General features: G+C 40.4%; 2 protein-coding genes across 2 annotated transcripts in view; one reads left to right on the top strand and one right to left on the bottom strand.

The window, feature by feature from the left end:
* stxbp4 (syntaxin binding protein 4) overlaps positions 1-19,864 on the bottom strand; it is a 27,234-nt gene extending 7,370 nt beyond the window's left edge. The window contains 11 exon segments of the mRNA XM_017310896.1: positions 1,630-1,711; positions 1,842-2,067; positions 2,212-2,318; positions 3,056-3,188; positions 4,370-4,523; positions 5,277-5,362; positions 8,608-8,682; positions 10,733-10,802; positions 10,911-11,006; positions 11,120-11,193; positions 19,549-19,864. Of these exon segments, the coding sequence (XP_017166385.1) occupies positions 1,630-1,711; positions 1,842-2,067; positions 2,212-2,318; positions 3,056-3,188; positions 4,370-4,523; positions 5,277-5,362; positions 8,608-8,682; positions 10,733-10,802; positions 10,911-11,006; positions 11,120-11,193; positions 19,549-19,604 (1,159 nt within the window). The 5' untranslated portion in view covers positions 19,605-19,864.
* Positions 19,865-22,256: 2,392 nt separating this feature from the next.
* Positions 22,257-25,818, top strand: LOC103481881 (hydroxycarboxylic acid receptor 2-like). The gene is made up of 3 exons (XM_008437668.1): positions 22,257-22,286; positions 22,967-23,382; positions 23,984-25,818. The coding sequence occupies exons 2-3, from the start codon at positions 22,987-22,989 to the stop codon at positions 24,656-24,658; spliced, it is 1,071 nt and encodes a 356-aa protein (XP_008435890.1). The 5' UTR covers positions 22,257-22,286; positions 22,967-22,986; the 3' UTR covers positions 24,659-25,818.
* Positions 25,819-25,986: the final 168 nt, after the last annotated feature.

Genomic DNA, 25,986 nt, shown 5'->3' with positions numbered 1-25,986 from the left:
ATCCTGAACTATACTAGGCTGACCTGGAGGAAGGGAAAACGAGACAGAAAATTATAAAGGAAAAGAAAACAAATGAACAAAAATGTAAAATTAAACTTAAATATAACCCAAAGTGTAAAATGGTGAGTATATTTTACTCGAGTGAATTCATGTCGTGACGTCAAAGACGAAAATCGGGATGAATTAACATATGGAGGGAGACCTCAGGATTCCTCGCACACAGAGACGTGGTGGAGCTTCACACCTAGCTGAAGCCAATCGCAGCCCAGACCTCCCGCTCGCATCACTTCCTCCTTCCTCCTCGGACCATCTGCTTCGCTGCGACTGTAAGGCCACAGTTTGGAGGCGCTCGGCTGTTCGCAATCTGTTTGCGCTTACAGTCAGGGGGTTGTGGCGAAGCGACACGCCGTGACATCACAAGCAGCTCAGCATTTAAATGAAAGGAAGGGCGGATGGATGTATGAGCAGGTTGGGTCAGAAACTGTGATGTGTTCACATGTATTTACGTCCGCAGGGTGTTAGGTCCTGGGCAGGTGGTTTGTCGATCAGATAGGAGGTCAACAAAACAAAAAAATAAATAAATAAAGGTTCAACTGGAATGATGCTTCAGCTACAGTCACGGTAGGAAAAAAGCACACCCTTTTTTATTCTTAATGTTTTATAATTCAGAAAGTATTCAAAAATAATTAGCTCTTTTCCAACATTCAAAAATAGTTTCAATCTGTTCAGTGTATAACAATGACAGACAATGTCTTCTCCGCTTCCAGACTTACACAGGAAGGTGTGGAAGAAAAAAATGGGAACATTTTGATAATTAAAGAGATGTCTTGACTTCATCTTTCAAAGGAAACATCAGATATTTATGCCTAATCATGTTTTTCTTTCAATAAGACTATTTAATTTCACTGAACAAAAACGAAAAAAATTATTAACCACATAAAAAAGAGAACTTTCTCCTGCTAAAAGAACTTAGCAGGAATAACTAAAATGCATAGCTATTCCTGCATTTTCAATTTCACAGCAGCAAGAGAATGCTGTAGATCATTATATTTTATGGTCTTTGTAGATTTTATGTAAAATCCTACAGTCTTCTTACAGGGTTGAATTTGGTTGGACAAAAAAGACCTGAGCATGTTGGCAGTTAATTTCTAAGTTAGATCAGATGCAGAGCTCTTGGAGATTTTTTATCAGACTCATAATCTGTTCCAATCTTCTAGTATTCTAGTCTCTCTGTCGGGTTTCGAATGATGTCCTAACATTTCCTCACTACTGTATACAGATAAAACTGTTACACTTTTACTAGGCCTTTAGTATTTTGAGCGTAAGGTTTGGGTTTTTGTGAATATTAAGTAGATTTCATCATGTGGTGCAGGGGATGGCTGTTGGTTTCAGGAGTTTCAGCTGAAACTGAGGTTTCAGTTTTACAGCTCGATCCCACCATCATCATGTTAGAGGAAAAGCAATGTGAATCAAGCTTCTAGTTGCAGCTCTGTAAGTATTACTATGCGCTGCCGGCCTTGTGACTGCAACAGTGAGATCTCCTGAAGAGTTTCTGTGGGTCTCCAGGTTGTGTTCAGTTCTCCTCATTTAGCCGGTTTGAATCTTCATCAAAGCTAGACGGAAACTCACCAGGGTTTGTGTCGGTGCTGCTGTCGCTCTGTGGCACTGAGGAGACTCCCGTCTGCTCTGTTCTGCCTGGAGCGACTCGCACCTAAAAAAAACAAAAAAAAGAAAACAAAAAAACAGGTCAAAGGTCGACCAGTTCCTCCTCGTATCAGACAGAAACATCTAAGGTTAGACAATACAGATGCTGTGGCCCATCCATCTTGTGAATCTCAGACCTGTGTGATGTTGACCGGCGGCAGCGTCTCGCAGGCGGGGTTCCTGCTGGAAGTGATCTTGGTCACCATGGTTTGCTGCGGAGCCGTGGAGCCCAACCCAAGGGCCTTCGTCTGGGGTCCGGCTCCGACGCCACACCCCTGCAGACAGACGGGGCTGTGGGAGCCGCTGCTGGAGCTGGACGACGACCTCCGCCTGATGAAGGCAATCTCTACCGTGGGGTCTGGTCTGCAACACAAACATAAGGATGCGTTCAAACACTGTTCTTCCCCCGGACCCCTTTGAGCCTCGTCGTCACAGAGACACTCATAAATATTTCTGCTGTTCGGCTTTGATCCGCCATCGGTCTGACTGGTTTTGCTCGTGTCGAACCTGAGTTTGGTGCGCGTCAGGATGCTCCGGGCCTCCTCATTCGTCACTCCGATCAGAGACTCTTTGTTGATGGACACCAGCTGGTCTCCCACCTGCAGCCGGCCGTCCTGCAGCAGAACCACAGGAATTATCAAGATATATATTGTGCAAATCTGTCCAAAATTAGATCGTGCTCATTTTTTTAAATAACAGGATGTGCCATTTTGTTTAACTAGTTCAATAATTAAATCAATCTTACACCTGCAACGACAACATGTATGTAATACATTATAAGAGTGAGTCTGGAGAGCAACCGGCTGTCCAGTTGGTATAATAACCACAGAGAGTTTTTCTGTCTCTACCAAAACTGGTCTTCAGTCTGATGCTTTGGTCTCAACTATCCTCTTTTTTGAAAGACAATTTCATCTACAGAGACTTCAAAGTTAATTTTATTTATTGTTTCTGTTGTTTTTCTTATTTATTTTGGATAATGAAAATGTCTTCCAGTTTCAATGTTTAAATGTTCATCAGAATTTCAAGTTTATCGGGCTTCAGGAATGCGTTCTTACATTATTCTTCCATTATTCCTATTATTTTACAACAATATTATTGTTTATCGCAATGAGTTCTGGGACAATTTATCGTCTAGCAAATTATTCAAAAACAAGGTATCATTCCCTTCCATTTTACAATTATGCACCACTTTTTAAAGAAGGTTAATAGGTCTGGAAACTTTTGCAAGTCACTGTGTCAATATTTATGCAACAGCTTTCATCGAACAGAGTCTCTTCCTCCCAATTTATGTTTCCATCTCTGGCGATTTTCTTTGATTATAACAAAGCATTCAGTGAAAGAAGACTCTGACCTTCTGGCAGTCTCCTCCAGGCACTATTTCTTGAATGAACACCATTGGTCCTTCAGCTCGGTTGGCCCCTCCCTTGACGACGAGTCCCAGGCCTGTTCCCTTGGCGACACATATCAACTGAATGACGCTGTCACTGCGGGAAAGAGGAGAAGAGACGACGGGATGACAGAGATTAAACTCAGAGCTCGGAGTCAGCCGGAGAGCCACCTAATCTTCATCCATCCTCCGCTTCAGAACTGCTGAAGATGCTCTTCGCTATTTTTAGTTTCTGCTGGTGTTTCCGTGCAGCTCAGTCGCAGTTGGACAGTTTATGTAACCAGAGACAAACTTTCTGGAAGTGCTGAATGAACGTGAATGTCACTGAACAGACAGCAGAATGAATAAACCAAGTACTCCAGGGATTTATTCGTCTGCTTCCCTTATGGAAGAAGCTCGACGTTTTTCAAAAGCTTACAGCCAAGCTGAAAATTTTCTCTTGAGAAAATATGCTCAGAACTGTCATGCATATTAATGAACACTGAATTTGCTTTTAAATATCAGCATTCGGCTTAACATTTCTGTAAATTAAGGAACAAACTAATATTTCTGCTCAGCCTCTGTCATTTTTCTCAATTTTCAGCTACCACACATGGTGCAACCTGGACACAATGGGGGATAGAAATAAATTACATCCACATCTGCCACCAGGGGGCGGGATGGGTGGCATAATGGTTTATCAGGCAGCTCCTGAAGCATCCAACAGATCAGAACAATGAGTGAAGGTTAGCAAACACACAGAATGCATCATACTGGTAGATTAATGTACCAGAGGTTTGAAAGAACACAGCTCCATCTGTCATTTCTGAGTTACTTCTGAAGTCTCGGTCTGCAGGTTTCACCAATTCAGATTACAAACTTTTTAAGACCATTAGGAATGGAATTTAAGACCAATAACACAACATAAATGTACAGAAAAAGGGAAAAATAATAAACTGTATGGGCTGGCAACAGAAGTGAGCCAATGGCTTTAATCCAGATAACGGATTTGCATTACAAAGCCATGATGGACGTAAAAACAAAAAATAAAAAACTAGCTAGCCAGCAATGGAAATATTAGCAGCTAGCTACCAGTAGCTGCAAACGCCACTAACTTTCACGAAACAGGTAAAGTCCCGCGAGAAATCCTACCGCAACAAAAATTTAAGACATGTGATTAGCGTGTTCACGGTCAACTTATTTCCTGAATGAACACAAGACATTTTAACATCTTAATTTTAGACACATGAATTGTAAGGATGCCCAGATGCCCTGAATCTGCTGCGTGCGTCGTCCTACCTGAAGGCGTGTGCCGGAGTGTGCACGGTGTAGGCCGGGGTGGTGGCGTAATGCGGAGCGTGGCTGTAGGCGGTGATTCCTTCTTTAGGACTGAGTAGCTGTGGGCTCTCCGACCGGGAGGAAGACGAGGAGGACGCCGTGTCCGTCAGCTTCCCTGAATAGAAACAGAAGAAGCTAGCATGAGCACAGGAGCAAAACAGTATTTTAAGAATCGAACTCTTTGTTAGGATCAAAAAAAAAACTTGCATAATAGGAGAGAGACCTCTAAAAGCATTTTTTTTAAAGTTTTTTTTTAAAAAGACATGTTGGATGAATGAAAAGCTTCTCAAAATCGATGTGGGTATGTTTAAAAGCTCCGAGGACACAAAAATAATTTTGAAAAAGGAAAAAACTTGTAAGTTTATTGCTGATGAAAAAGTACTAGTTCCATTTGTAAATTATTTCACGTATACCAAGACATGTTCAATCAATATTACGGTATTATTTACTTAAAACAAGCCCCTATCTGTTGCTGAAAAGTTACTTGTAAAGTAGTTTTGTCTTAATTCAATCATACTAAGACTATTTGCATAAGAAACTAGACCAAAAACACTGGATAAGATTTTGTGGCGTTGGAAACTTTTCCAAAGAGCTAATTTCCATCAGGCTGTAGAAGCACCAGTATTGTTGAAAAAGATTTGGAGGGTGAGGATGCTCTGACAGAGAAAAAAGTAGACAAGAAATATTTTTGTATTTCTTCAAACTTGGGATACTTTTGAAGAAAGAGGAGATCGTCTTAAGTACAGATTCTCTGAGATTTTTTTTGGGAGAGGAAAATGTTTTTTGAAATGTTTCCTCAGGACGTTTCCTCCAGCCGTCGGTTCTTTGAGCGATCGTCAGAGAAGCGAAGCTGTTAGATGCGTCTTACCTGTGGACAGCTGCGTTGGAGAGATTCTTCCCGACGCCGTGACGTTATTGGAGCTGTACTTCTCCATCAGCTCAGCAAACTCCCTCCTGAAGGACACACAGATGCATCAGGTTGATGGGATTTCAGCACAGAATGATGTGGATAAACAGGATGCGCAAGCCACTTTTTTACAAACATACGCTACTGATACCTTACATTTTCAAAGTTTGGGATTTTTACTAAGTTGCAGATAAATTTAGGCAACTCCAGATAAAATCTTACTGGAAATGTAGCAGGAAATTTCAAAATCGGTTGAAGCAAACAACATTTATGTCTCTTGCTCTCTCTATTGGTTTCAAACATGTTTTATTTTTTGGATTCGTCTGAAAGCATGAGTCTATAAAACTTCAGCTGCAGCAATGTCTCTATTTCTAGGTTTTATTCCCTGTCTGATCTGTGAGTGTTTGTCTCCCTCACATGGAGGTCAGCCGGTCTCACAGCATCATCCATCACCGCCTGATCCGATTGGCTGTTAATGCCTTTTAAAGTGGATCTGCATGGCTGCAGATAAAAAACACTCAGAGATCAGGAATTACACGCTGATCCCTTCAAACCTCTGAATTCCTGCCAGTTTTTCTTTGTTCCAAACACTTCCTTATCTTTAATTTCAGTAAGCATCATTCCTCAAACTTAACCTGAGCTGCGCAGATAGATAAAAAAAAAAATAATAATTCTATAGTGGGTGAAAACTCTAGAACATTTTGTTGAATTCTCAATTTTCCGGATGTTTTAGTAGTTTTGGTTCTTGTCTGAACATTTTGTTTTCTTCTGAAAGCTGCTGACGTTTGGTTTGATTTGTTAGGGTTCAGCTATTGTTGCAGACATTTTCCAACACGTTCCAAGTTGTGGCTAATCTGCGTTTCTGCAGCTCTCCCTGAAGAAAAGGAAAGGGCAACACACAAAACTGAGATTACCTCATCTGCTTAAGTTCCTGTTCACAGTTCAATCTGCAGACATCCCAACATGCACTGCTCCATTAATTGGCGCCCTCATCAGATTAAATCTTCTAAATAAATAAAGAGGATATCAACTTTGTATCTGTCATGGCTGAAAGTCATCTGTAATGTTTTCCCGTTTCTGAATATATGAGTTGTAATACAGTACATCTCAAGCTCCTGGATGTTACCACCTTTCCTCTAATGTCTTTTCAGAAAATAACGTGGAGTGGTTCACTTATCGTTACTCAATATAGAGTAACTAAAAAGATTGTCAATTTCCCTCTAAAATGTTGCCAATATTTCCATTGCATGCGCTCTGAGATCTTTAGTCGACCTGACGGTCTTAAGCATCGTTTTCCCCTCAGTGCGGTGAGGACACACAGTCAAATCCTCACAGCGTGACTGCCTCCGGGGCGTCCTCATGGCGACCTGCAGATAATCATCATAATTTGTTTTTTAAAGTGTGAAACAAATCGCTGTAACAATGGAGGTTGGGCTGTGGGGCAACTGCGTGACGCGTCGTCGCAAAGCTGCTTCCGCAGCAACACTCTGCCGCTTTCGTAACAGAGAGGATGGGAGCGAACAGAGGTGAGACGACCTTCTCTGTGCACTCACAACACGCTCTAAGCTACTAAACTTTTTTTTTTTTTTTTTTTTTCCACCAGCTCCATCTGTTCGCCTGCAGAGCGTGACCCTCACTAAGGACACAGACTGTTTCTGCTTAATTTGGGAATGCTGCTGTTGTTTGGGATCAATAAAAGGATTATCCCTCCGTATTTTACAGCTGAGTGCAGCGCTGAGACTTTACTCACATTAAAAAACTCCCAAACAGCAGAGGGAAGAAAAACAAGAAAACAAGATTTTAGCTTTGTATTAAGACGTTTCTGTCCAGATGCTGCAGATTTGAGTCAATTAAAGGAGAACCTGCAGCAGTCTGGAGTGCATTCTGCATGACTGGTGCCTGTCACCATTTTATTTTTTTTGCTGATTGCAGCGAGTAGTTGTGCCGGAACCCCGTGGTCAGACAGCAGGGCGTCCTTATTGTGTCAGGCTGTGTTTGAGTTGAGGCTGAGGGCTGACGTGGAAAAGCACATGGGCCATCAGGGGGTCAGATCAGAGAGAACACAATGCATTTTTTTTCATGAGCAGACGGAGCTGGAGGAAATAGGAGCTGTCCATGCCGTGAAACATCAGCTGGTGTCGAGTAAACATCCCACCGGGAAGGAAAGTAAACTCTTTTTTCAGAATTCTCAAATGAACAAACATCTAATAAAGGAGCTGAAACCAAACCTGCCAACATTCCTGCACAATCCTTTTTTATACTCAATGTGCCTGTAGCTTGTTCCACATGCAAAGCAGTGATCAACTGATTTACAACAAGCTGACATGTCAGGAAGGGCCACCAGGGGGCATTAATTCAGGTATCAGAAGTAGAGTGACAGAGATGTGAGGAATTGTTCAAGTGTCTACAATAGATCAGAACATTGAGTGAAGTTCAGCCGACTTTGAACAGACGTCATAAACTTAGGCGGGGTTTCTGTCAGCCCGAGGGTTCGTGTTGTGTAACCATCTGACATGACTGTCTGGTGCCCCTTACTCACTCCTTCTGGGGCTGCTTTGGTTTCCATCTAAAACACCTGCTGTCGAAGCCACGTCAAAGAGATGAATGTTCAACAGTGACGCTAATTCATCTGGTCTTTAACACACACCTAAAAATAGTTATTGTTCAAACCTTAACAAGATGTGAAGCCAATCTTGTCCACCGATCTTATCTACCTCAGCAAAGGTCTAAAAATCAACCACTATTCTCACTATGCTCTTTCTGCTCTCCCATGAGAGGAGAGCAGACTGATGGTGGTCCAGTCCACCAAGTCATGTCTGCACGTTTGTAGTTAACAATAGTCAGCTCACTGTTACCAACTCAGCAACATTCTTGCTATATTTAGCAACATTTCAGACAAAAAAGAATTTGTATCGGCAATCGGCCAGAAAACTCCAACGCTAACCCTAACCCTAATCTTAAGATACAGTCAAACTGTTTTCTTGATAATTTATTAAACAGGATGAACATGCGCAGCAAAAGCAACTCCTCTAAACTAAAAAAATAATCAAAAATAAATAATTAAAAAACTAGGAAAACTTGTAAAACAATAAAACTATAAAAAAAACTGCAATATATTTAAATAACCCTATTAGTTTAGATTAATACTAACATGAATCATACTATAAACTGCACATGCTCTCTAAGAAAAAAATCTATATTTATTCATTTATTCACTGGTTAAGTGACTGAAAACATCTTTTAAGTGAAAATAATGGACAATCACTGTTTTCTAGAGGGTCTGATCGCTTACCTGGATTCGTCATCTCTGGCGACAAGCAACGACATGTGATTGGAGAGCGAGGCGCTCCTCAGGATCTCCACCGCCCTGACACACAAACAGCACGAGGTGTAAACGTCCAGCTGCGACACGCTCAAAAATCAGGCAGTGTACATCTTTAAGACGTCTTAACACTTGAGTCTTGAATTCTGTGATCTATTTTCTCATTTGAAGGCCCGAGTAATCAGAAGAGACTGAATGACGACTCTAATCGGTTTGTCTAAAAGAGATCAGCAGAAACTTGGACAATACCACCATCAAACACTGTCGACAGCTTCATCCAGAACTTTAAATCTGCATGAATGCCATAATATTTTGAGCTTCTTATAAATTGTTTCAACCATTCCTTTCCTCCAGTGCTTATATAAAGCTTAAAGAGCAACTGAAACGATATACTTACTATTTATTTAAATGTCTTTTAGCAGTTTATAGATAAACCTCCTAGTTTTTGAAGCCATTAACAGCGTTCTTGCATAACTCTGCATCACTCTACTGGTCAGAAATAGAAGTAGACATGGAGTCCATTTTAAGGGTAGTCCATAAATTTTCAATGGGATTTAGGTCAGGGCTTAATGTTAGCCTGCTTTCTATAATCCAAAACCAGTTTGGGATCATTGTCCCATTAAAATACCAAGTTTCAACCCTCCTGCCCGGGCTGTGCTCCACAGGTGAAATTAAGTTGTTTTGACTGCTCAGTAGCAACCAGGAAACACCAAGACTCAAGCCTGGCACAGCCTGGAAAGCATCTGAACACCTGCGTTACTCTCCATACTGAATCCAGTGTGGAGAGAGAAAAAAAGAAGATCCGCTCCAAATCAACAGCTGAAATCTCTGGCTTTGGAAAAATCTTGATGGCCAGATGAGACAAATACAGACAAAAGTTTAGGTTTTTAAACCTCAGAACACGATACCAACAGTCCAACATGGCAGTGGCTGCGTCATGCTGTGGGACTGACAGCTCAAATAGTAGATGTAATGCTGTAATGCTGAAGTGCTATCTATGCACTCTGACGACTGTCTCCAAGTTCTTCAACTTCCCTAAAAATCAATAAGCAGCTTCTAGAATGGCCTATCCAAAGCCCTAACCTCAAATATATTCAAGATTTGTGAATTGTATTGCCAAAAAGGGGGATGTATTGGTGCAACAACCTAATTTAAATGACCTCTACAAACTGTGACAGGGAGAGTGATAAAATATCTAGAATGATGCCTTCTGGATGGACATAAGAGACATTTAACCAGAACATGTGTTTAACCATGTATGTATAATTTTGACCTTCCATGGATTAAATTCAAACTCACGTTCTAAATCTTTGAAATATTACTGCAGCTTTGAATCTTCAGTTTCCATTTTCAAGTACTATCATGGTAACGACATAATAATGCAAATACACTGTCTCAACAAACAATAAATTGTAATTTCTAAGTCATTTTAATAAACAAAACATTGGAAACAACAAATAAAGTGGATACTGAAGTCTCTGTAAACAAAATTGCCCTTGTAGAAAGAGGCTTGTTGAGACCAATGACTGAAGCCGGACAGAGGTTTCTTTGCCAAGGAACCTCTGTCTTCCTGTCTAGAAGGTTTGGTAACGCTAAGCTGCTCAGGCAGCAGTGAATTAAATCCAGTCACAATTCAGGAGTTTAAATCACTGGCATCGGCTCAGGAACACTCAGTGTGACCACAATAAAGTTGAAGCACGAAATAATCCAGAAATGCCACTGCTTACTCTGAGCTAGAAATCATTTAAAGACGACTATCGGTTTGAACCGTGCCGATCGGTTCGCGCCACTCAAACTCGGGGAGCGGTTTTTTAAAACTTCGGATCAATAATCAGCATCTGCGACGGCTCAGTCGGCCCTTGATCGTCTGAGGTGTTATTCGGACAGCTTCTGTTTAAGCCGTTGGGCGTACCGTTCCCACTCCGCGCCATTGCTTCACTGTCAGGAACGCCACGAAAGGGGTGAGAAGGTGAAATCATCCAGATTGGATTAAAGGTGTTGCTGTGAATCAGTCAAAGTGAACTGATTCGCCGAAGCAAAGTGGTTTTATGCTTCAGTCACACACACAGGAATTTGCACACTCAGCCAATCTCACCTCTCATTGGTCACTCCAATCAGGCTGATGTTATTGACATCCAGAATCAGGTCACCTGACTTAAGCCGACCTAGAGCACACAGAGAGACAGGTGAGTGTGTGTGTGGAGGGGCGCGAGGAAGGGAGGGGGTAATGATATCTTTTCTGAAATGAGATAAACACTCAGAGCGGACGTTACCGTCCAGAGCAGCCAGGCCACCAGCGATCACACGTTTGATGTAGATCCCGAAGTCTTCACCTGTCAGCTCCCTGTAGCCTCCAATTATTTTCACCCCTGCGAAGGAGCAAAAAAAAGCTCAGCAGAAGCAAAACTGTATGATTGTCACACACTGGTCATCGGCTGGTCAATGGGAGGCGGAGAAGGCAGGGGTGCATGAGGGTGCTCACCGAGTCCTTTCTTGCAGTCGGAGAACTCCAGCCTCTGGACAGCTCGGTTGATGCCATGGGGGCCCATGATCGTCCTGGAGACAAACAGAAAGCTGATGGGCTCAAGAACATCTCAACATGGTGCCTCGGGCAAAGCCTCTGCGTGTCCTCAGAGCCCTGCTGCACAAAATAATCAAATCATCACAGGATTTTGTTATTGTCTCCCTCGCTCTTCTCTTACCTCCCTCCCCACCTCCCTCCTTCTGCCCGCCACGCGCAACCAATAATATCTGTCTCCTCCCAAACGACACAGCAGCTGAACCACAAGTGACCTGGATGTTCAAAGGCTCCAGCGGTCGACAACAATGACTCGGGATAATCGGAGGAACAGGAGATGTCATTTGTTAGATCCCAGACGGTCTTCACGAAGACATCCGAGGGTGAGGAGGTTTAAGGCTTAGGCAGCAGAGGCTCCTCGCGGCGCGGCTGTCTGTTGGTTCTGTCCTCGTTGCTCAGGCTCAAGCTCAGCGCTGCAGTACGGTGTCAGCCCGAGCATCATTCAGATGTTTTCAGCTGGTTCTGTGACGGCTGCAGAGACCAACGTGAATGCACAAAGCGGGGATTCAGACTTTTTGAGGCTTTAAGCTCAGTTACAGCTCTGACTCAGGGATGTTCCGCATGAGCCTGTCGGAGCAGTGGCTACGTCAGGTTGATCTTGTCCTAAAGTGGCTCACCTGTTCATTATTAATGCAACACAAAAGAGCCGCAAGCAGGGGGCGCTGAGGCGAGAAAAATGTGTTCCAGTTGTGGTCGGATCTGGGAAATTCCGACTGGGAAATCAACTGGAACAACCTCCAAAGTCGGATTTCCCAGTGGAAAAGGGGGAGCCACTTCGACTACCCCGGGTTAAAACTTGTAACGGTAGTCAGACATAGTGGAAACATGCTTACTTTAGAGGATACACATGTAAAAGCATGTTTAAGTCAATGTTATATAGTGCCTGAAAACTCTACATTGAACAAATCAAAAATGGAGTTTGGTTTTGAAAATTAAAACTTAAAAGGTTGTTTGTAACAGGTATGGCGAACAATGTCCAATGGCGCCGCCATGCTGAAATTCTCAACTGGAACGCCTGACGTCAAACCCAGCTCTTAGTTACGACTTCCTAACTAGAACACAATAAAAGAAACTTCTCACAGTGAGGACTTTTTCACCAAAGTGTCTCTAGTTCAGGATTCAGATCCTGTCATGTACAATAAAAGAATAGATTTGGTTTTCTACAACCTGAAAACTACGTCAGAGCTGGCATTATGTCACTTTAAATATCTCATTCAGAAAATGTTTGGTCCTGTTTTATATAGAAGTGGGCGATGTAGACTTTTATCATGACATTTTGCGGTACTATCACCATAATGACAAAAATAACTATTTATTACATATGTTTTAGGTTACTATATGTTACAGACTGACAACAAAAATTAGAAATGATCTCTTTTTCTTAACCTTATCTTATCTTCTCTAGGACACCAATCTCATAAAGAAGAGTATCACTAAACTGCATACGGTAACTGTATTTATCGCTTTATCGGTATTCAGTGATGCTTCTGTTAAACAAACGGTGGGTGAAATACTTTCAATCCCGACAACAAGGACAGCTATGGGGAGGTTTAAACGTCATTAATTGGAATTTATCATGACAACAATAAATCAAAATTTGTGTCGCGATAAAAAATGTATCACAATAAATGACAAAACGATACGATAAATGCCCACCCCTAGTTTTATATAGAGTTTTTGTTGGTATCACAATGCTGGACACAAGACAGTTTCACCACACAAAGCACATGATTTATCATGTTAATCCAGCAGCAACCTGACTTCTTATGAATGCATACACCACAAAAGACTGAGCTTCGCTTTTAGACAGAAAACAAACCAAGTAACAGAAAAATCCCGCTAGCATTCTTTGAGTTATTTGACATAACCTAAGAACAGATCGATAGCAATAAATGCAATTCATCCTGCAGATGATTTGGACTCCAAAATAATAACAGTGAACGCACAAGCAGAAGAAGCAAGTTCAATTTACATTTTTACTGTTAAAAAAAATTCAAGCTGCACAAAAACAGTCGTGACTTAAGTTCATTCACTCTCTGAGTCATAAAACCATCAACAGCTTCATTGCGGTTCTACACGGCTTTAGCGTTTACCTGAGGCTAATTACGCGACTATTTCTCCAGCTGTAAGGTTTTTAACTGAGTTTTTGCTTTTCCCTGAGCAGGACAATGCTTTGTAAGAATGTTTGGGATGATCCCCTTCCTTAAATACTGTCAACACAGAGCCAAGGAGACTCCTTAGAGTTCCTCTGCTCTGATTCTCTGTCAATACTTCCTTTATTTGCTGCTTTGAAAGGGAAGCAGCGCAGCTATCAGGACCGGCGTGCATGTACTGAATGTTATGAAAGGGATTATGGGAATTGAAGTCAGGGTCACTTTGATCTGTTTGAGTAGGCTTAATTAGGAATAATAACATGATCCATCTCAACTAGCAGCCGGCAGCCATATTTACTGCAGGAATATTCTTACACTCAGAGAATACAGATTGGTTTTCAGCGTTGAGGAAAGTGTCATCAATCTTTCTGTCATAACTGATAATCGAACGTCACACTTAAAACAACTCTGCTTTGAGTTTGCTGCACCCAGYTTCTGAACCCACCAGTATAGCGGGTCCCACACAAAATAGTCCCACAACATCATCTATTACTATGTCAGTATCCTTGGTTAGACTAGTTTGAATGCACGGAGCAAAACAGTCTGGAAATTTGAGAGTGGAGAGCCCGCATCCGCTCTAACAGGCTGGTAATAACAAACTAATCTGCTTGAGCTTCTTCAGTAATGTTGCTGCAGATCAGAGTGTCAACAATATGAGTCACAACTGAGGCTGCAGTTCTGCACGTGTCTGAAGAAAGAAATGCTAACGTCAGGACGCAGGCTGGAGACGTTACACGAGTTCATACAAAACGTAAAGAGTTCAGTTCCAACCATACATCCATTCATCCACACTTTTGCACCTTTAAACTTGCAAATCATATTTTGTTTTCATATTTTTTTTAACTACTAGTAAGTTCTCATTTTCATCATTAGTGACAGAGTTCCCCTCATCCTGTTGCTATGTCTGTGTTCATTTCCATCAGTCTTTAACTTCCATATCCAAACGGTTTATTTGCTTTAGTTCAAAGAATTTGGGGTTGGAATATGACAAAAATTTGAAAAAGTTAAAGATGTAGGAATACTTTTACAAAACACCAGTGCAGTATCTACTGCTTTATGATTGCACACTGAACCCATCTCTATCATATGTCAAAAATGAAAATATTTACACAGCATTTTTTTTATATAATTAATAACCTTGTATGCATTTTCTCACTTTTTTCAATTAGTGTGTGTGACTTCTTAAACTTCTCCCTATGTTGGCCAGACAAATTAGTCACCTGTTTTTTTTTTTTCTCCTGAAAGGCCATAAGTCAATTAACAGCACAAATAAAGACAATCAGAAGACAGACGACCTGGATTTAAATAGTTTAGAGGCTCATTAGTGCCACCGGCTACCAGGCCTGATTAAAAGGATAAGACCCAGTCTTGAATTTTGTGAACCCGTGCCCGACAAATTCTTTTGATCCCCACGAAACTATGAATCAGAATCTGTCATTTCATTTTCTTCTGCCTCCACCTCCATGTGGATCGTCACACCGATGTGGGTTTTTGCCAGCACGTAAATTAAACAAATCTTCCAGCATGGAAAAAGTCCCCGGCAGCAGCATTTTTCTGTAGATCAAAACCAATCCATGACAGTTTCCAACACACAACGAAGCCAGCGGCTAGAACACGAAGCAGCAATTAAACTGATCACTTAATACCTGATGATCTGCATTACCTGTCGCACATCATTACCATCACACTCCGGCTGGCTGCCAGGGAGACACTTTGCAGCACGGCAGCAAAGTCAGCCAGGGTGAATGGAAGACAGGCACAGATTACACTGGAGTTTAGATTAAAAACATATGAGCATTTGACGTCACAAAGCAATATAATTTTTGAAATGCATCTATAGAAAAAGACATCAGAACATATTTAAGCAATGTAAATAAACTGACTATGTAATTTCACATTTATCCATTTGTTCAGAACTAAACTATTGATTTTATTTGTTGTGACTCGTTGGATTATTTTATTGATACATAACTCAAGTGAGCGTTAGTTTAAGGCCATAAACTGACGGCCGGACCGAGTTATAGCAGGTCATCCGAGCCCTGAATCAGCCTCAAAACATCATAATAGCACGACTATACTTTACTGTAGGTCTTATCTTTGAAACACCGTTAGTTTCATGAAAACATTCCAAGTTTGTCTCATCAATGGACAAAGTATTTTTTAAAGGTGTTGTGGATCTAAGAGTTTTTTTGGGGGTCGGTTTGCTACGTTTTTTCCTTTTTTGCTAAATAGTAATTTTGACCTTGGATTTCCCCAGTGGATTCCAATTTTGCCCAGTTCTTCTCTTATGGCTGAATCACAAACACTGGCCTCACTGGAGATTTGCAAAACTTTGGATTTTATTTTTTGGGGTTCCTTTGTGGCCTCCTGGATGAGCCGTTGATACACTGTCTGAATAATCTTGGTAGACAAACCCAACCGAATAATATCCTAAAACCTTAGAATTAGCTTTGTAACCCTTTCAAGATCGATTATGTAAATTACTTTACTCCTATATTGGCTTAGTACTTTTTTTTTTTTTTTTTTTCCTAATACAGCCAAAAACCTAATTAAAAGTTTTTGGATTATTTAGGCATGGCATAATAAAAAATAATCTTAGATTTCCAAAAATGTAGTTAACTGTTGCAATTAATTCATGATGCAATTACTAATTTTCACAGATAGGGCCAGTTTGGATCTACTTTTCTTCCCCCTTTGCAAATTAAAACATTTAGAAACTTCTTTATGGGTTTACTCAGATTATCTTACTCTAACAATATTTGTTTGTTGAAACATTTAAGTGTGACCAAAACAAAACAAAACAAAACAATGGAAAACAAGAAGAAATTTGTAAGGACATTCTAGAGAATTCTGGGGCGGAGTCATCACTGAGTTGTGAACCACCAATGGGAAAAATCCATTAATCATTCAAAACATATGAAAGACCTCAGCTGACTCTTTTTGATGTGAAAGAGAAGATCCGAATACCGATGAGGATCTTCATCGGTATTCTGGACGATGAAGATCCTCCGTTTATCTCTAATGTCCTTATATTCAGGATCTCCTTCTTTCAATCGTGATACGAGACGAAAAAAACAAACGGGTGAGTGACTACTTCCAGTCACTCACCCATTCATGCACAGACTTACATGCACAAATGTAGATGGAGCGGTAAATCCAGAGCCTCACCCCAGCTGACCTAACGGAACTGCTTTCGCCAAACCAGGCGGAGCGTTTCAGAGCTTTCCAGAAGAAAACCTGAGACGACGAGCAGTCGACTTTTGCATAAACACACCACAAGCTGTAGCAACATCCTCATAACTCAGAGGACAATTATGATTAAACTTTTTAATGTTTTTTAATTGTGGACTTTAGCTTTAGACTTAACTCACCCTCCACCAAATGCCAAAGGTCATGGATTATAAAACAGATATAAGGACACTAGCTTTTTTACCCAAATCTCCAAAAAAGTATTTCCTTTCTTTTTTTGGTTCCTATCTAAAAAATAAAGACCAACTAAAAACATCCAGTTCATATCCGGCATTGTCTGTTTTCTGTTTTTTTGTTGACAGAGATGCACCGTTTGAGGATTACTCTTTGCTGTTTGCATATTTAATCTCCTCCTGTCTGCTTCTACCGTATGCTGAAGTGTTGAATAAAAACAAGAGGCGAGGGTAAATAAAAAAGATGAGTCTGTCTGCAGACTGATCCAGAGGGGCCATCAGAGGTCACACAGGAAGCTGGGAACTAATCTCTGCTCCTTGCTTTACCTCAGACCATTCATCCACCACGTTGCATTAACTCTGTCCTCCTGAGAAAGTCCTGAGTCTCTTTGTTTTTTCCCCCCTGCTTTCAGTTACAATTAATGTCCAACAGAACATGTTTGGTTATTATGTTTTGAAAAACCAGGAAATGTAGACGTTTGAGCATTTCTTTTGAAACCCATGTTCATATTTTGAACATTTGTCAACTAAAAAAATCTGGAAAGATTCTCCAACTCATTTAAGTTGCATCTCAACGGACTGAACCTCGGGACAGACTGAGATCTCCAATTCAACTGTGCCTTGACACATTCCTGCTGAAAGAAAAAAATACTTATAAACAATTTGAGCCATATCTTTTTGCAGAGCCGGCCAAAAACTGTAAGGGGCCAGGGCAGAATTTAATTTGGTGTCCCAATTTGAGTTTTTCTCATGAAACAAATCAAATGCAGTTGTGAAGAAAATGATATTTTTCTGATTCTAATTTTGGAGTCCAAACAAGTGTTTGAAGGTACGCACAGTGTGGAAACAGGTACCAATTGTCATGTTTTTTTGGGGGTTTTTTTTTATGACACGTGACCTCGGCACACAAGCAGCAGAAATGATTAAGTGAGTGGCCAAAGAAACAACAAAGCAACAGAATTTCACAATATATCAACAGAAGACTGCTTGGATGCAGTGTTTGGTAGTAAATTAAATCCTTGTGGACACAAACTGTTTACAAAAATCTTAATTGACTTCATGTCATAGATTGACCACATCTGATTTAAAGGTTAGTGATCAAAATAAAATTTTTTGTATTGTCAAAAAAAAGTGATTTCACAGTTTTCTAATATCATGCGATATTTTATGTGGTAACAACTTGAACATTTGTTGTTTCTAAAGTAATTTTTTTATTATTTTATATGTAACTACAGATATGAACACTTTAGCTCTATCTTCTACTCCAGTTAAAGAGCGCCTGTTTATGAATGGAGAACAATTTCTATGCATGAGTTCCTTCTTGCATAGATTATATTTTGTTCAACTTTTTGCTTTTGTTAGACAAAAAAACAGCAAATCGTAATTTTCCAGCTGTTGTGATTGCAGAAGACTTGTGCTGTTCTCCAGTCACAGCTACACAAACTCAGCAGTGGCCAAATCAAATTGTAATTTTGGCTAATTTGGTTTTAGGTTTGTGCAGTGAATTTCCTCTGACATCTTTTTAATAGTTTATAGTGAAAAATCACCAAACAGCTATTGGATCCTTGCGTGTTTTATGCTTTTTGGAATATCTGAGCAGTAGTTTTCTGAGATGCTTGTTCGGTTTTAACACTTTTGTAGCTCACATAACTGAAATGGATCAAATAAACATAAGTTAGACGATAAGCCTGGACACACCAACAGTTGCAGCAAGAAGGTATCTAAAAACTGCAGAACAGAGACTTTATATTATATTTCAGCAATTTTCAAAATAATATAAGGCTGTCTTTAGCACTTTAATTAGTTAAATGTGGATAAACAATTATAAGATAACTCATACATTTGAAGAATGTGAAAGAAAATTATGGAATAGGTCATTAAGTCAAAGGACAAACAGTTAAAGTGAGGTCAGACCTCTTGGCAGCTGTTATCCCAACAAAGTCTAAAAAGGGCCACACTCAGATATACTGGAACTGAGTGGGAAATTTGTAACAATGAGGAAAATATGCCGTTTAACAGCCTGTTTAGTTTTGACTTTTATACATTGTGCTACAAAACGTTCCTTTTTAAAAATATACATATATTTTTTATCATTTGTATTTAATTTGTACGTTAACTAACCAGGATGACCCTGTAGCTACAAGAACCCCCATACAAAGTGAAAAAGCTTTATTGCTTCCCTTACTTGTGCTTACTTGAATCACAATCATTTAAATATTCACATATTTGCATTTCAATGGTCTCACACACATCTGGGAGCTAAATATACGTAGCCTATAGCATAAAAGACCAGTAGTATTAATCTTAAGAAGCAGCAGCTGACATGTTTTATATCCGGTCGCTTTTATTCCGCTGTTTTTCAGCGTTGATATGTTTTCACTAAGAAACGAGCAGCAGTTGCCACAAACTCATAAATACAACAGCAACAACAAAAAACCTAGAGAAGAAATTGGTATTCCTCTAAAATCTCTTGAGACGACGGAGGTCGTAACACGCGGCCGTCCTTTAAAACGTGCGTGACCCAGAACTGCGCTCAAGCATGTGGACTTAAACTGCGAGGCATCTGTCGCCACACAGCCTGCGAATCTATCCCACCTCTGCGCAGAGTGACCCACATGGAGCAGGAGCGAACAAAACAAGAGCTAGCAGACCCCCACGATTTCTGCTGTTAGCCAAATTAAAAAAAAGAAAAGAAAAAAAGGTGTGAAGGACGAAGGTGAGCAACAGATGAAAGCAAGAGACGAAGGAAGAAACTCACCAGTAAAGTAGAGACAACCCATCGAGGCGCTCAGGTTCCTGCGGGAGGAATGGCATCGCACCCCGGAGTGTGAGAGACCGAAAATATGTCCGCGCACATAAAAATAAATAAATAAATAAATAAAAGCACACGCTCTGCTTCACACACACAGATACCCGCACACCCACACACACACACACACACACACACACACGTGAGGCTGCCGGGAGGCTGAGAGGAGGAGACGAATGAGAGGAGACAGCGGCGGTGGTTCAAACCGGGTCGGTGCACCGAGCGGAGCGCACAAGGATGGAAATCCGCCCCGACAGGGAGAAACGCGCTTACCTTTCCCTCTAATCCACCCTGATACCCGTCCGTCAGCTACATATACGGCCGCGCACACGCTGCACGCGCACACACAGCGTGAGGCGGACGCAGTTTAAAGTAGAAAAGCAGCAGGAGCGCGAGGAGCTTAAATGTGTTTAAAAAAAAAAAAAGTGTGACCTCGTCGGCAAACCCGGGGTTTCTTTTGTCTCCCACACACACACACACACACACACACACACACACACACACAAACACACACACACACACGCAACACACACCACACACACACACACACACACACACACACACACACACACACACACACACACACACACACACAATGTGAGCCCCGCTGACCACCACTGATGGGATTAACCAGGAGAAGATGAAGCTGAAATTAGGCTGGTAATGTCAGGAGTCGTCTAATTGTTAGATTATGACTGCTTTTATAAACATCCAGAACAAACCGGTGACTTCCTGTGAAGGAGCGCAGTGTTGCTGAACTAAAATGAAGGGGATTTGCAACTGGACTTGAATCCATTAAAGGGCATGCCTGTAAGATGCATTAAATACTTAAAACAAGAAAGTACTTTTTTTGGGGGGGGGACATTGTTACAAAAACGATTTGTTGTATAAAAAAAAGAAAAAGTAAAAAGAAAAACGGGGAGTGGGGGCCTCAGCTACATTTAGGTTTATTTGACAATGTTCTAAATAACATTTTATTCTAAATAGTATAATGAAGTTCAAAGTTTGCAGATATATCATGGGTATCTTATGTCATTGTTTTCATTCTTTAAAGAAAACAATGGTGTACCAGGATTCCCGTAGCATTATACGATACTTGCTAGGTGTATTCATGATGTTTCAAATAGAACCCTGTGCAAAGAAAATTACAAAAAAATAAATAAAAAATGCTTGTTGAACTCTTCCAGTCTGGTCATTGAGCTGTTGTCAGATTGTAATCACAGTTTAAAATGTTCAGACAGAGAGATTCTCAAGTTGTTGGTGGTGCTCCCCAAGGCTCTAACTTAGGCCTCCTCCATTTATTATATTTGGGGATCTCCAAGAAAATTCCCAAACTTGCGTACTTTCCTGCAGATTGTAGTTGCAACTCCACTCCAACATATCTGGTGTTCAAACACTTCAGAGCAGAAATGAACTCTCTGGTTGCATCAAGTCTTTCTGAACTAATGTCTCTACTGATAGGTGGAAGGTCACCTGCATTATTATCATTAATGTTACACGTTTAGTAGGTTTTATTAGGTCAAATATTTGAGAATCAGCTTTAAATCACCAACAGAATATGTTGATTCTTTTAAATCCTCCTGCCAGCTGGCTCAACTCATACATTGGCAATTTTTGTGTTGTCAAACTTCCTCAAATCTTAGAACATAATCACCAGCAAAAGTTCAACTGATTTCCTAATCCTGTGTCAGTCAAAGTTTGACAGGTCAGCAGTGACGCCGTAGCGATTTCAGCAACCTGGAATACTACAGGAACTGTGATTCAAAAACCACATGAACTGAAAAAAAAAACTCCACATTTGGCTATTTTAAATCATTATTGACATTATTATTTTAGGTACTCTACTTTGATAGACACAGATTGCCACAAAACAAGTAAAGAGAACAATGACCCAAAGAACATGTGTTTCGACAAGGCTGGTCTGATTAAAAGTAATGTTTAAGCAACTATTAAACATAGTCTTCATTAAGCCCACATTTCTGAATTAAAAATGTTTGAAACATTTAATCTTAAATGTCTTGTTTACATTAGTGTGAAGTGGAAATCTGTTGTGGCGAACAAAAACAAAGGCGTGACAACAACAGTCTGTGAGTGATTACAGCCGTTTTCATTCACTGAATTTAGCTAATGAAATAAAACAACTTCATTAAAATATTCAGATTTATTAAATATAACTGTAGTAGTGGTGCAGTGAGAAAAACAAAAAAGAAAACGTCTCTAATCTACAGTAATTTTGACAATCACAGAATTTTACCGTATAAATTTAGATTAGAGACGTTTGGGGTTTTTTTTACAGTGCAAGGTCATTTTAAAAATAATCACAAAATCAAACTGTTGTGTTTTTATAAATAACTGATCAATTATGACTGATCAAAAAGTCTTAGTTCGTACGGAAGGATCAGTTTAAAAGTTGCTGAGTGTCCATCATGTAATGTCTAACAGGAATCTGTGCCAGAAAGAGTTTTTCTTCTTTTTTTTTTTACTCTTTTGTGAAATATATTACAAAATGTTTCTTTTTCCCCAGGCTGCGTCTGTCACTTTTTACTTCTCAAAACGTAACTGGGCAACCAGACAGGAACATGCCCCCCCACCCCCCATCCCTCAGTAGAAGCTATAAATACACCAGTGAAGGTCATTCATCCATCCATATCTTCCTGCAGCTCTTTATGAATGAAACAGTTCTGCTGGTGAGTAGTGGATTAATCTAATCTCCTCTAATTCTCTGCATTCAGAGTGGAAACAAACACAGTTTAAATTTACCAGGGTGTGCGGGTTTGACTTGTGTTTCTACCATTAATGAGGTAGAGAGCAACATGCGCTCATCGTGATTTATGAGAAAAATATGTATTTATTTATTTATTTATTTATTTATTTATTTATTTATTTATTTATTTATTCATTTCAAACAAATATATAAAAATGTTATGTCTTTCCTTAATATATATAAATTGTATGTCATTTGCTATTATCACTATCATTATGACTGATTTATTTTTTTTATTGAACTTTTCTTTTATGTAATCCTTTAAAGTAATATGACAATCACTGCTGTATAGCATTATAATTAAGAGAATCACATTTCCACTTTTAGATATTTAAAACTTTTTTTTACCTTTAAATGCACCAGCAATGTTTAGTGATTTAGTCTGTAACACAAGTAAATGTTCATCATGTCCTAAAGTTCTTTCTGCATGGTTTTTAATGTCAGAGGAAAAAAAGGAAGGACTTTAAAAGAGGAATTTGAAAACTCCAAGTTTCAAAACTTTCTACTGTTTGTTCATTCGGGTTATTACTTAATCACTAAAACCACATGCCTGTTTATCAGTAACACATCATAATCCCCCCCTTCTTATTCTCTTCTCTACAGTCTAATGGTATTTTGAAAAAATGGTCCCACAACCAAACTTCACCACAGTTTCAAACCTCACAACCCCTGTCCCTGGGGGTGGTGGATGCCCACCTGTCGGCATCCAGCTGGAGGGCCTCATCATGCCTCCGGTCCTCATCATCGACGTCGTACTGGGGCTGATGGGAAACTTGGTGGCGCTGTGGATCTTCTGGTTTAAGTTGAAGGCCTGGAACCCCAACACCCTGTTCCTCTTCAACCTGGTCATCGCTGACTTTTTTGCCCTGGTGAGTCTGCCCCTGAGGATTGACGCCCTGCTCAGGGGCCACTGGGTGTTTGGAGATGGCATGTGCCGGATAAACCTCTTCCTGATGTTCTCCAACCGATCGGCCAGCATCGCACTCATGACCGTGGTGGCAATTTACCGATACTTCAAGGTGAGGAAATCTGTGAATTTATTTTGAGAGTTCAAAGGTTATTTCTGTATGGGTCTACCAATTGGGGTCTCTTTCAAGAATGACTCCTTTTTCTATCCCCAACTCCACCTACTATTTTCTACTTTTTTTGCCAGACTATACTTAGCAAACTCCTGACAAAACTGCTCTTAAAGAGGCAGAGGCCCAGTTTCAAGGTGTTAAATTACAAAGTAAAATTTTTTTTAAGCCATTTTAGGTACATATAGCATGTTTATGACAACTGAAGCTAACATAGTTGCTTGATTGTGCTATAAAATGGCACATAAAACACAAAACACTGACTCCTATATTGAATTTCTACCTTGCTTCAAATATACGAAGCCAATTTGACTACTGGAGGTACTTACACACCTTTACATCAGATAAAGCTGTATTATGTTGAATTAGATTTAGTTTTCTGTACAAAAGCTCACATTCAAAAACTCTTTCTTATGACTTTAAACACTCTGCAACATCACATCTGCTGCTAGGCTGAACAAAAAAATTATATGAAATTAGCTAAAAAGAGAACTACACTGAATCATTGAAAGTAAAGTGCTTCATTTCTGGATTCTTGCTCCAGGTGGTCCACCCTCATCATCGCTTCAACCGCATGACCAAGCGGCAGGCTGCATTTGTCTCAGCGTTTGTCTGGCTGTTGGTGATCAGTCCTCGGGTTCCCATGCTGGCCTACAACCACATCAAGGGTAAAGGCGAGAAGACCCAGTGCTTCTTCTTTACATCCTACAAAGAGGCATCCCGCGCCATCATCATCCTGGTGGGCATGCACCGTATTTTGACGGTGGTGGAGTTCGTCATCCCCATGGCCATGCTGCTGTTCTGTTCCGTCCGAATCTCCAACTTCCTGAAGCAGAGGCAGATGGGAAAACCTGACAAGGTGCACAAGGCCATGAGAATGTGTGCCGCCATTGTGGCTGTGTTCATCGTGTGCTTCCTTCCCACCACGGTGACCACGATTGGTGTGTGGGTCATCCGCTCTTACCGTCCATGGGACTGTGCCGCTTTCTACACCTTTACTCAACTCACTATTGTGTCGTTGGGCCTGAACTTTCTGAACTCGGCTCTGGACCCTATCGTCTACGTCTTCTCCAGCTCTATGTTCAGGAAGGCACTACTGGGACTCGTACCCTGTGGAAAGGATGAAAGCCAGAACACACAGTCTTCATCGGGAACCCAAAGCACCGCCCAGCAGGAACTGAAGTCCTTAAGGACTGACAGAGGAAGTGAAGCCATTTAATGAGCAAGACCCCAGTTGTAGTGACAGAACAATAGCTTTGATTTTATATAGCTAAACTTACATATAAATTTAAACATCTAAAGGTTCATCTACAAACAGCTCTATGCAGTTTGACAAGGTTTTTTTTTTCATAGATACCACACTGACTAACAATGATTAGATTGGAGCTACACAGCCCAAACTTAGCTTTTCCCCAGTTTTGTTGTGATGCTGAGTGTTGAGATTAGAATACCAGTTTAAGAACCTGGGATTTGGACCATGTGAGACGTTTTTGCACACAAGAATTGACATCCTAAAAATGTTAACATCCTGGCAAATAAAAATCTCCATAAGGGACAGTCAAGTGGATCACAGAGAAAGCTGTTTAACAAGTAAACGGACTTCAGGAACATGACGTGTTCCAAGGTTGCTGAGCATGTCATTGCAATGGCTGCTGTGAAGGACTACAATCACTTCCTGGAAAGAGTTGACCTCTCAGATCCAATGACTGGTTGTTGTTCTTTAAAGAGAAATTCCAGGAACTAATACATGACTGTCTGTCGTGTATCAATTTATGGTCCTTTGCTGTATGAAAAATTTAGTTACTCAAGACGGAGCTGTGTGGCAGTCAATGATGTACCAGGTTTTCCAGGAACACAGCGGGTTGGCCTCACAACCAGTCCCAAAGTGCTGTCATCAAATCTCTGCTGCCATTGTTGAGAGAGCATTTGGCCATAAAACACAGACAGGGAGGCAACAAGAAGTGTCACAACTCCATGACGTTAATTAAAAACAAAACTACTTAATGACTCTTTTTTCTTTCTGTACAGGTCCCTTTTGAAACGTTATTTTGAAATATACTTCATCTTTTGTAAATTTCACACAATGTATCTTGTATTGTTTGTTGTTTCTACAGTTTATAAAACTGCGTCCATTCTCTGGCTCCCATTTTGTGGAACCTTAGTTGCAGTTACGAAATTTGTGCAGCAAAAAAATCATGAAGAAAAAAAAGTTGTTGTATTTTTTTGTAATGTATTGTACTTGTCAGCTGTTTTTTTACTTAGTTACCATGGAGCCACCCATGACATGCATGTTAATAAAATGAAGGTAATGAAGGTTGAGTTGATGTATAGCTAATTGAATTGTCCAAAAAAATGCAGCATATAAAAATCTAAGCACAAATTCTGGCACATTCATTCTATGGCAGGTCTTAAAAGGTTAAATGAAGTTAAATAACTCCACAAGACACCATCACAGGGTTTAATTTACAGAAATCTGCATCTGCTCAATCCAATCATGCTGACTAATAGAACAGTGACATCTAGTGGATGAGATAAGTGTGACAGTCC

The sequence above is a fragment of the Poecilia reticulata genome, linkage group LG19, assembly GCF_000633615.1.
Source record: "Poecilia reticulata strain Guanapo linkage group LG19, Guppy_female_1.0+MT, whole genome shotgun sequence".
Classification (NCBI taxonomy): Eukaryota; Metazoa; Chordata; class Actinopteri; order Cyprinodontiformes; family Poeciliidae; genus Poecilia; species Poecilia reticulata.
This window is presented reverse-complemented; position numbering and strand designations above follow the sequence as displayed.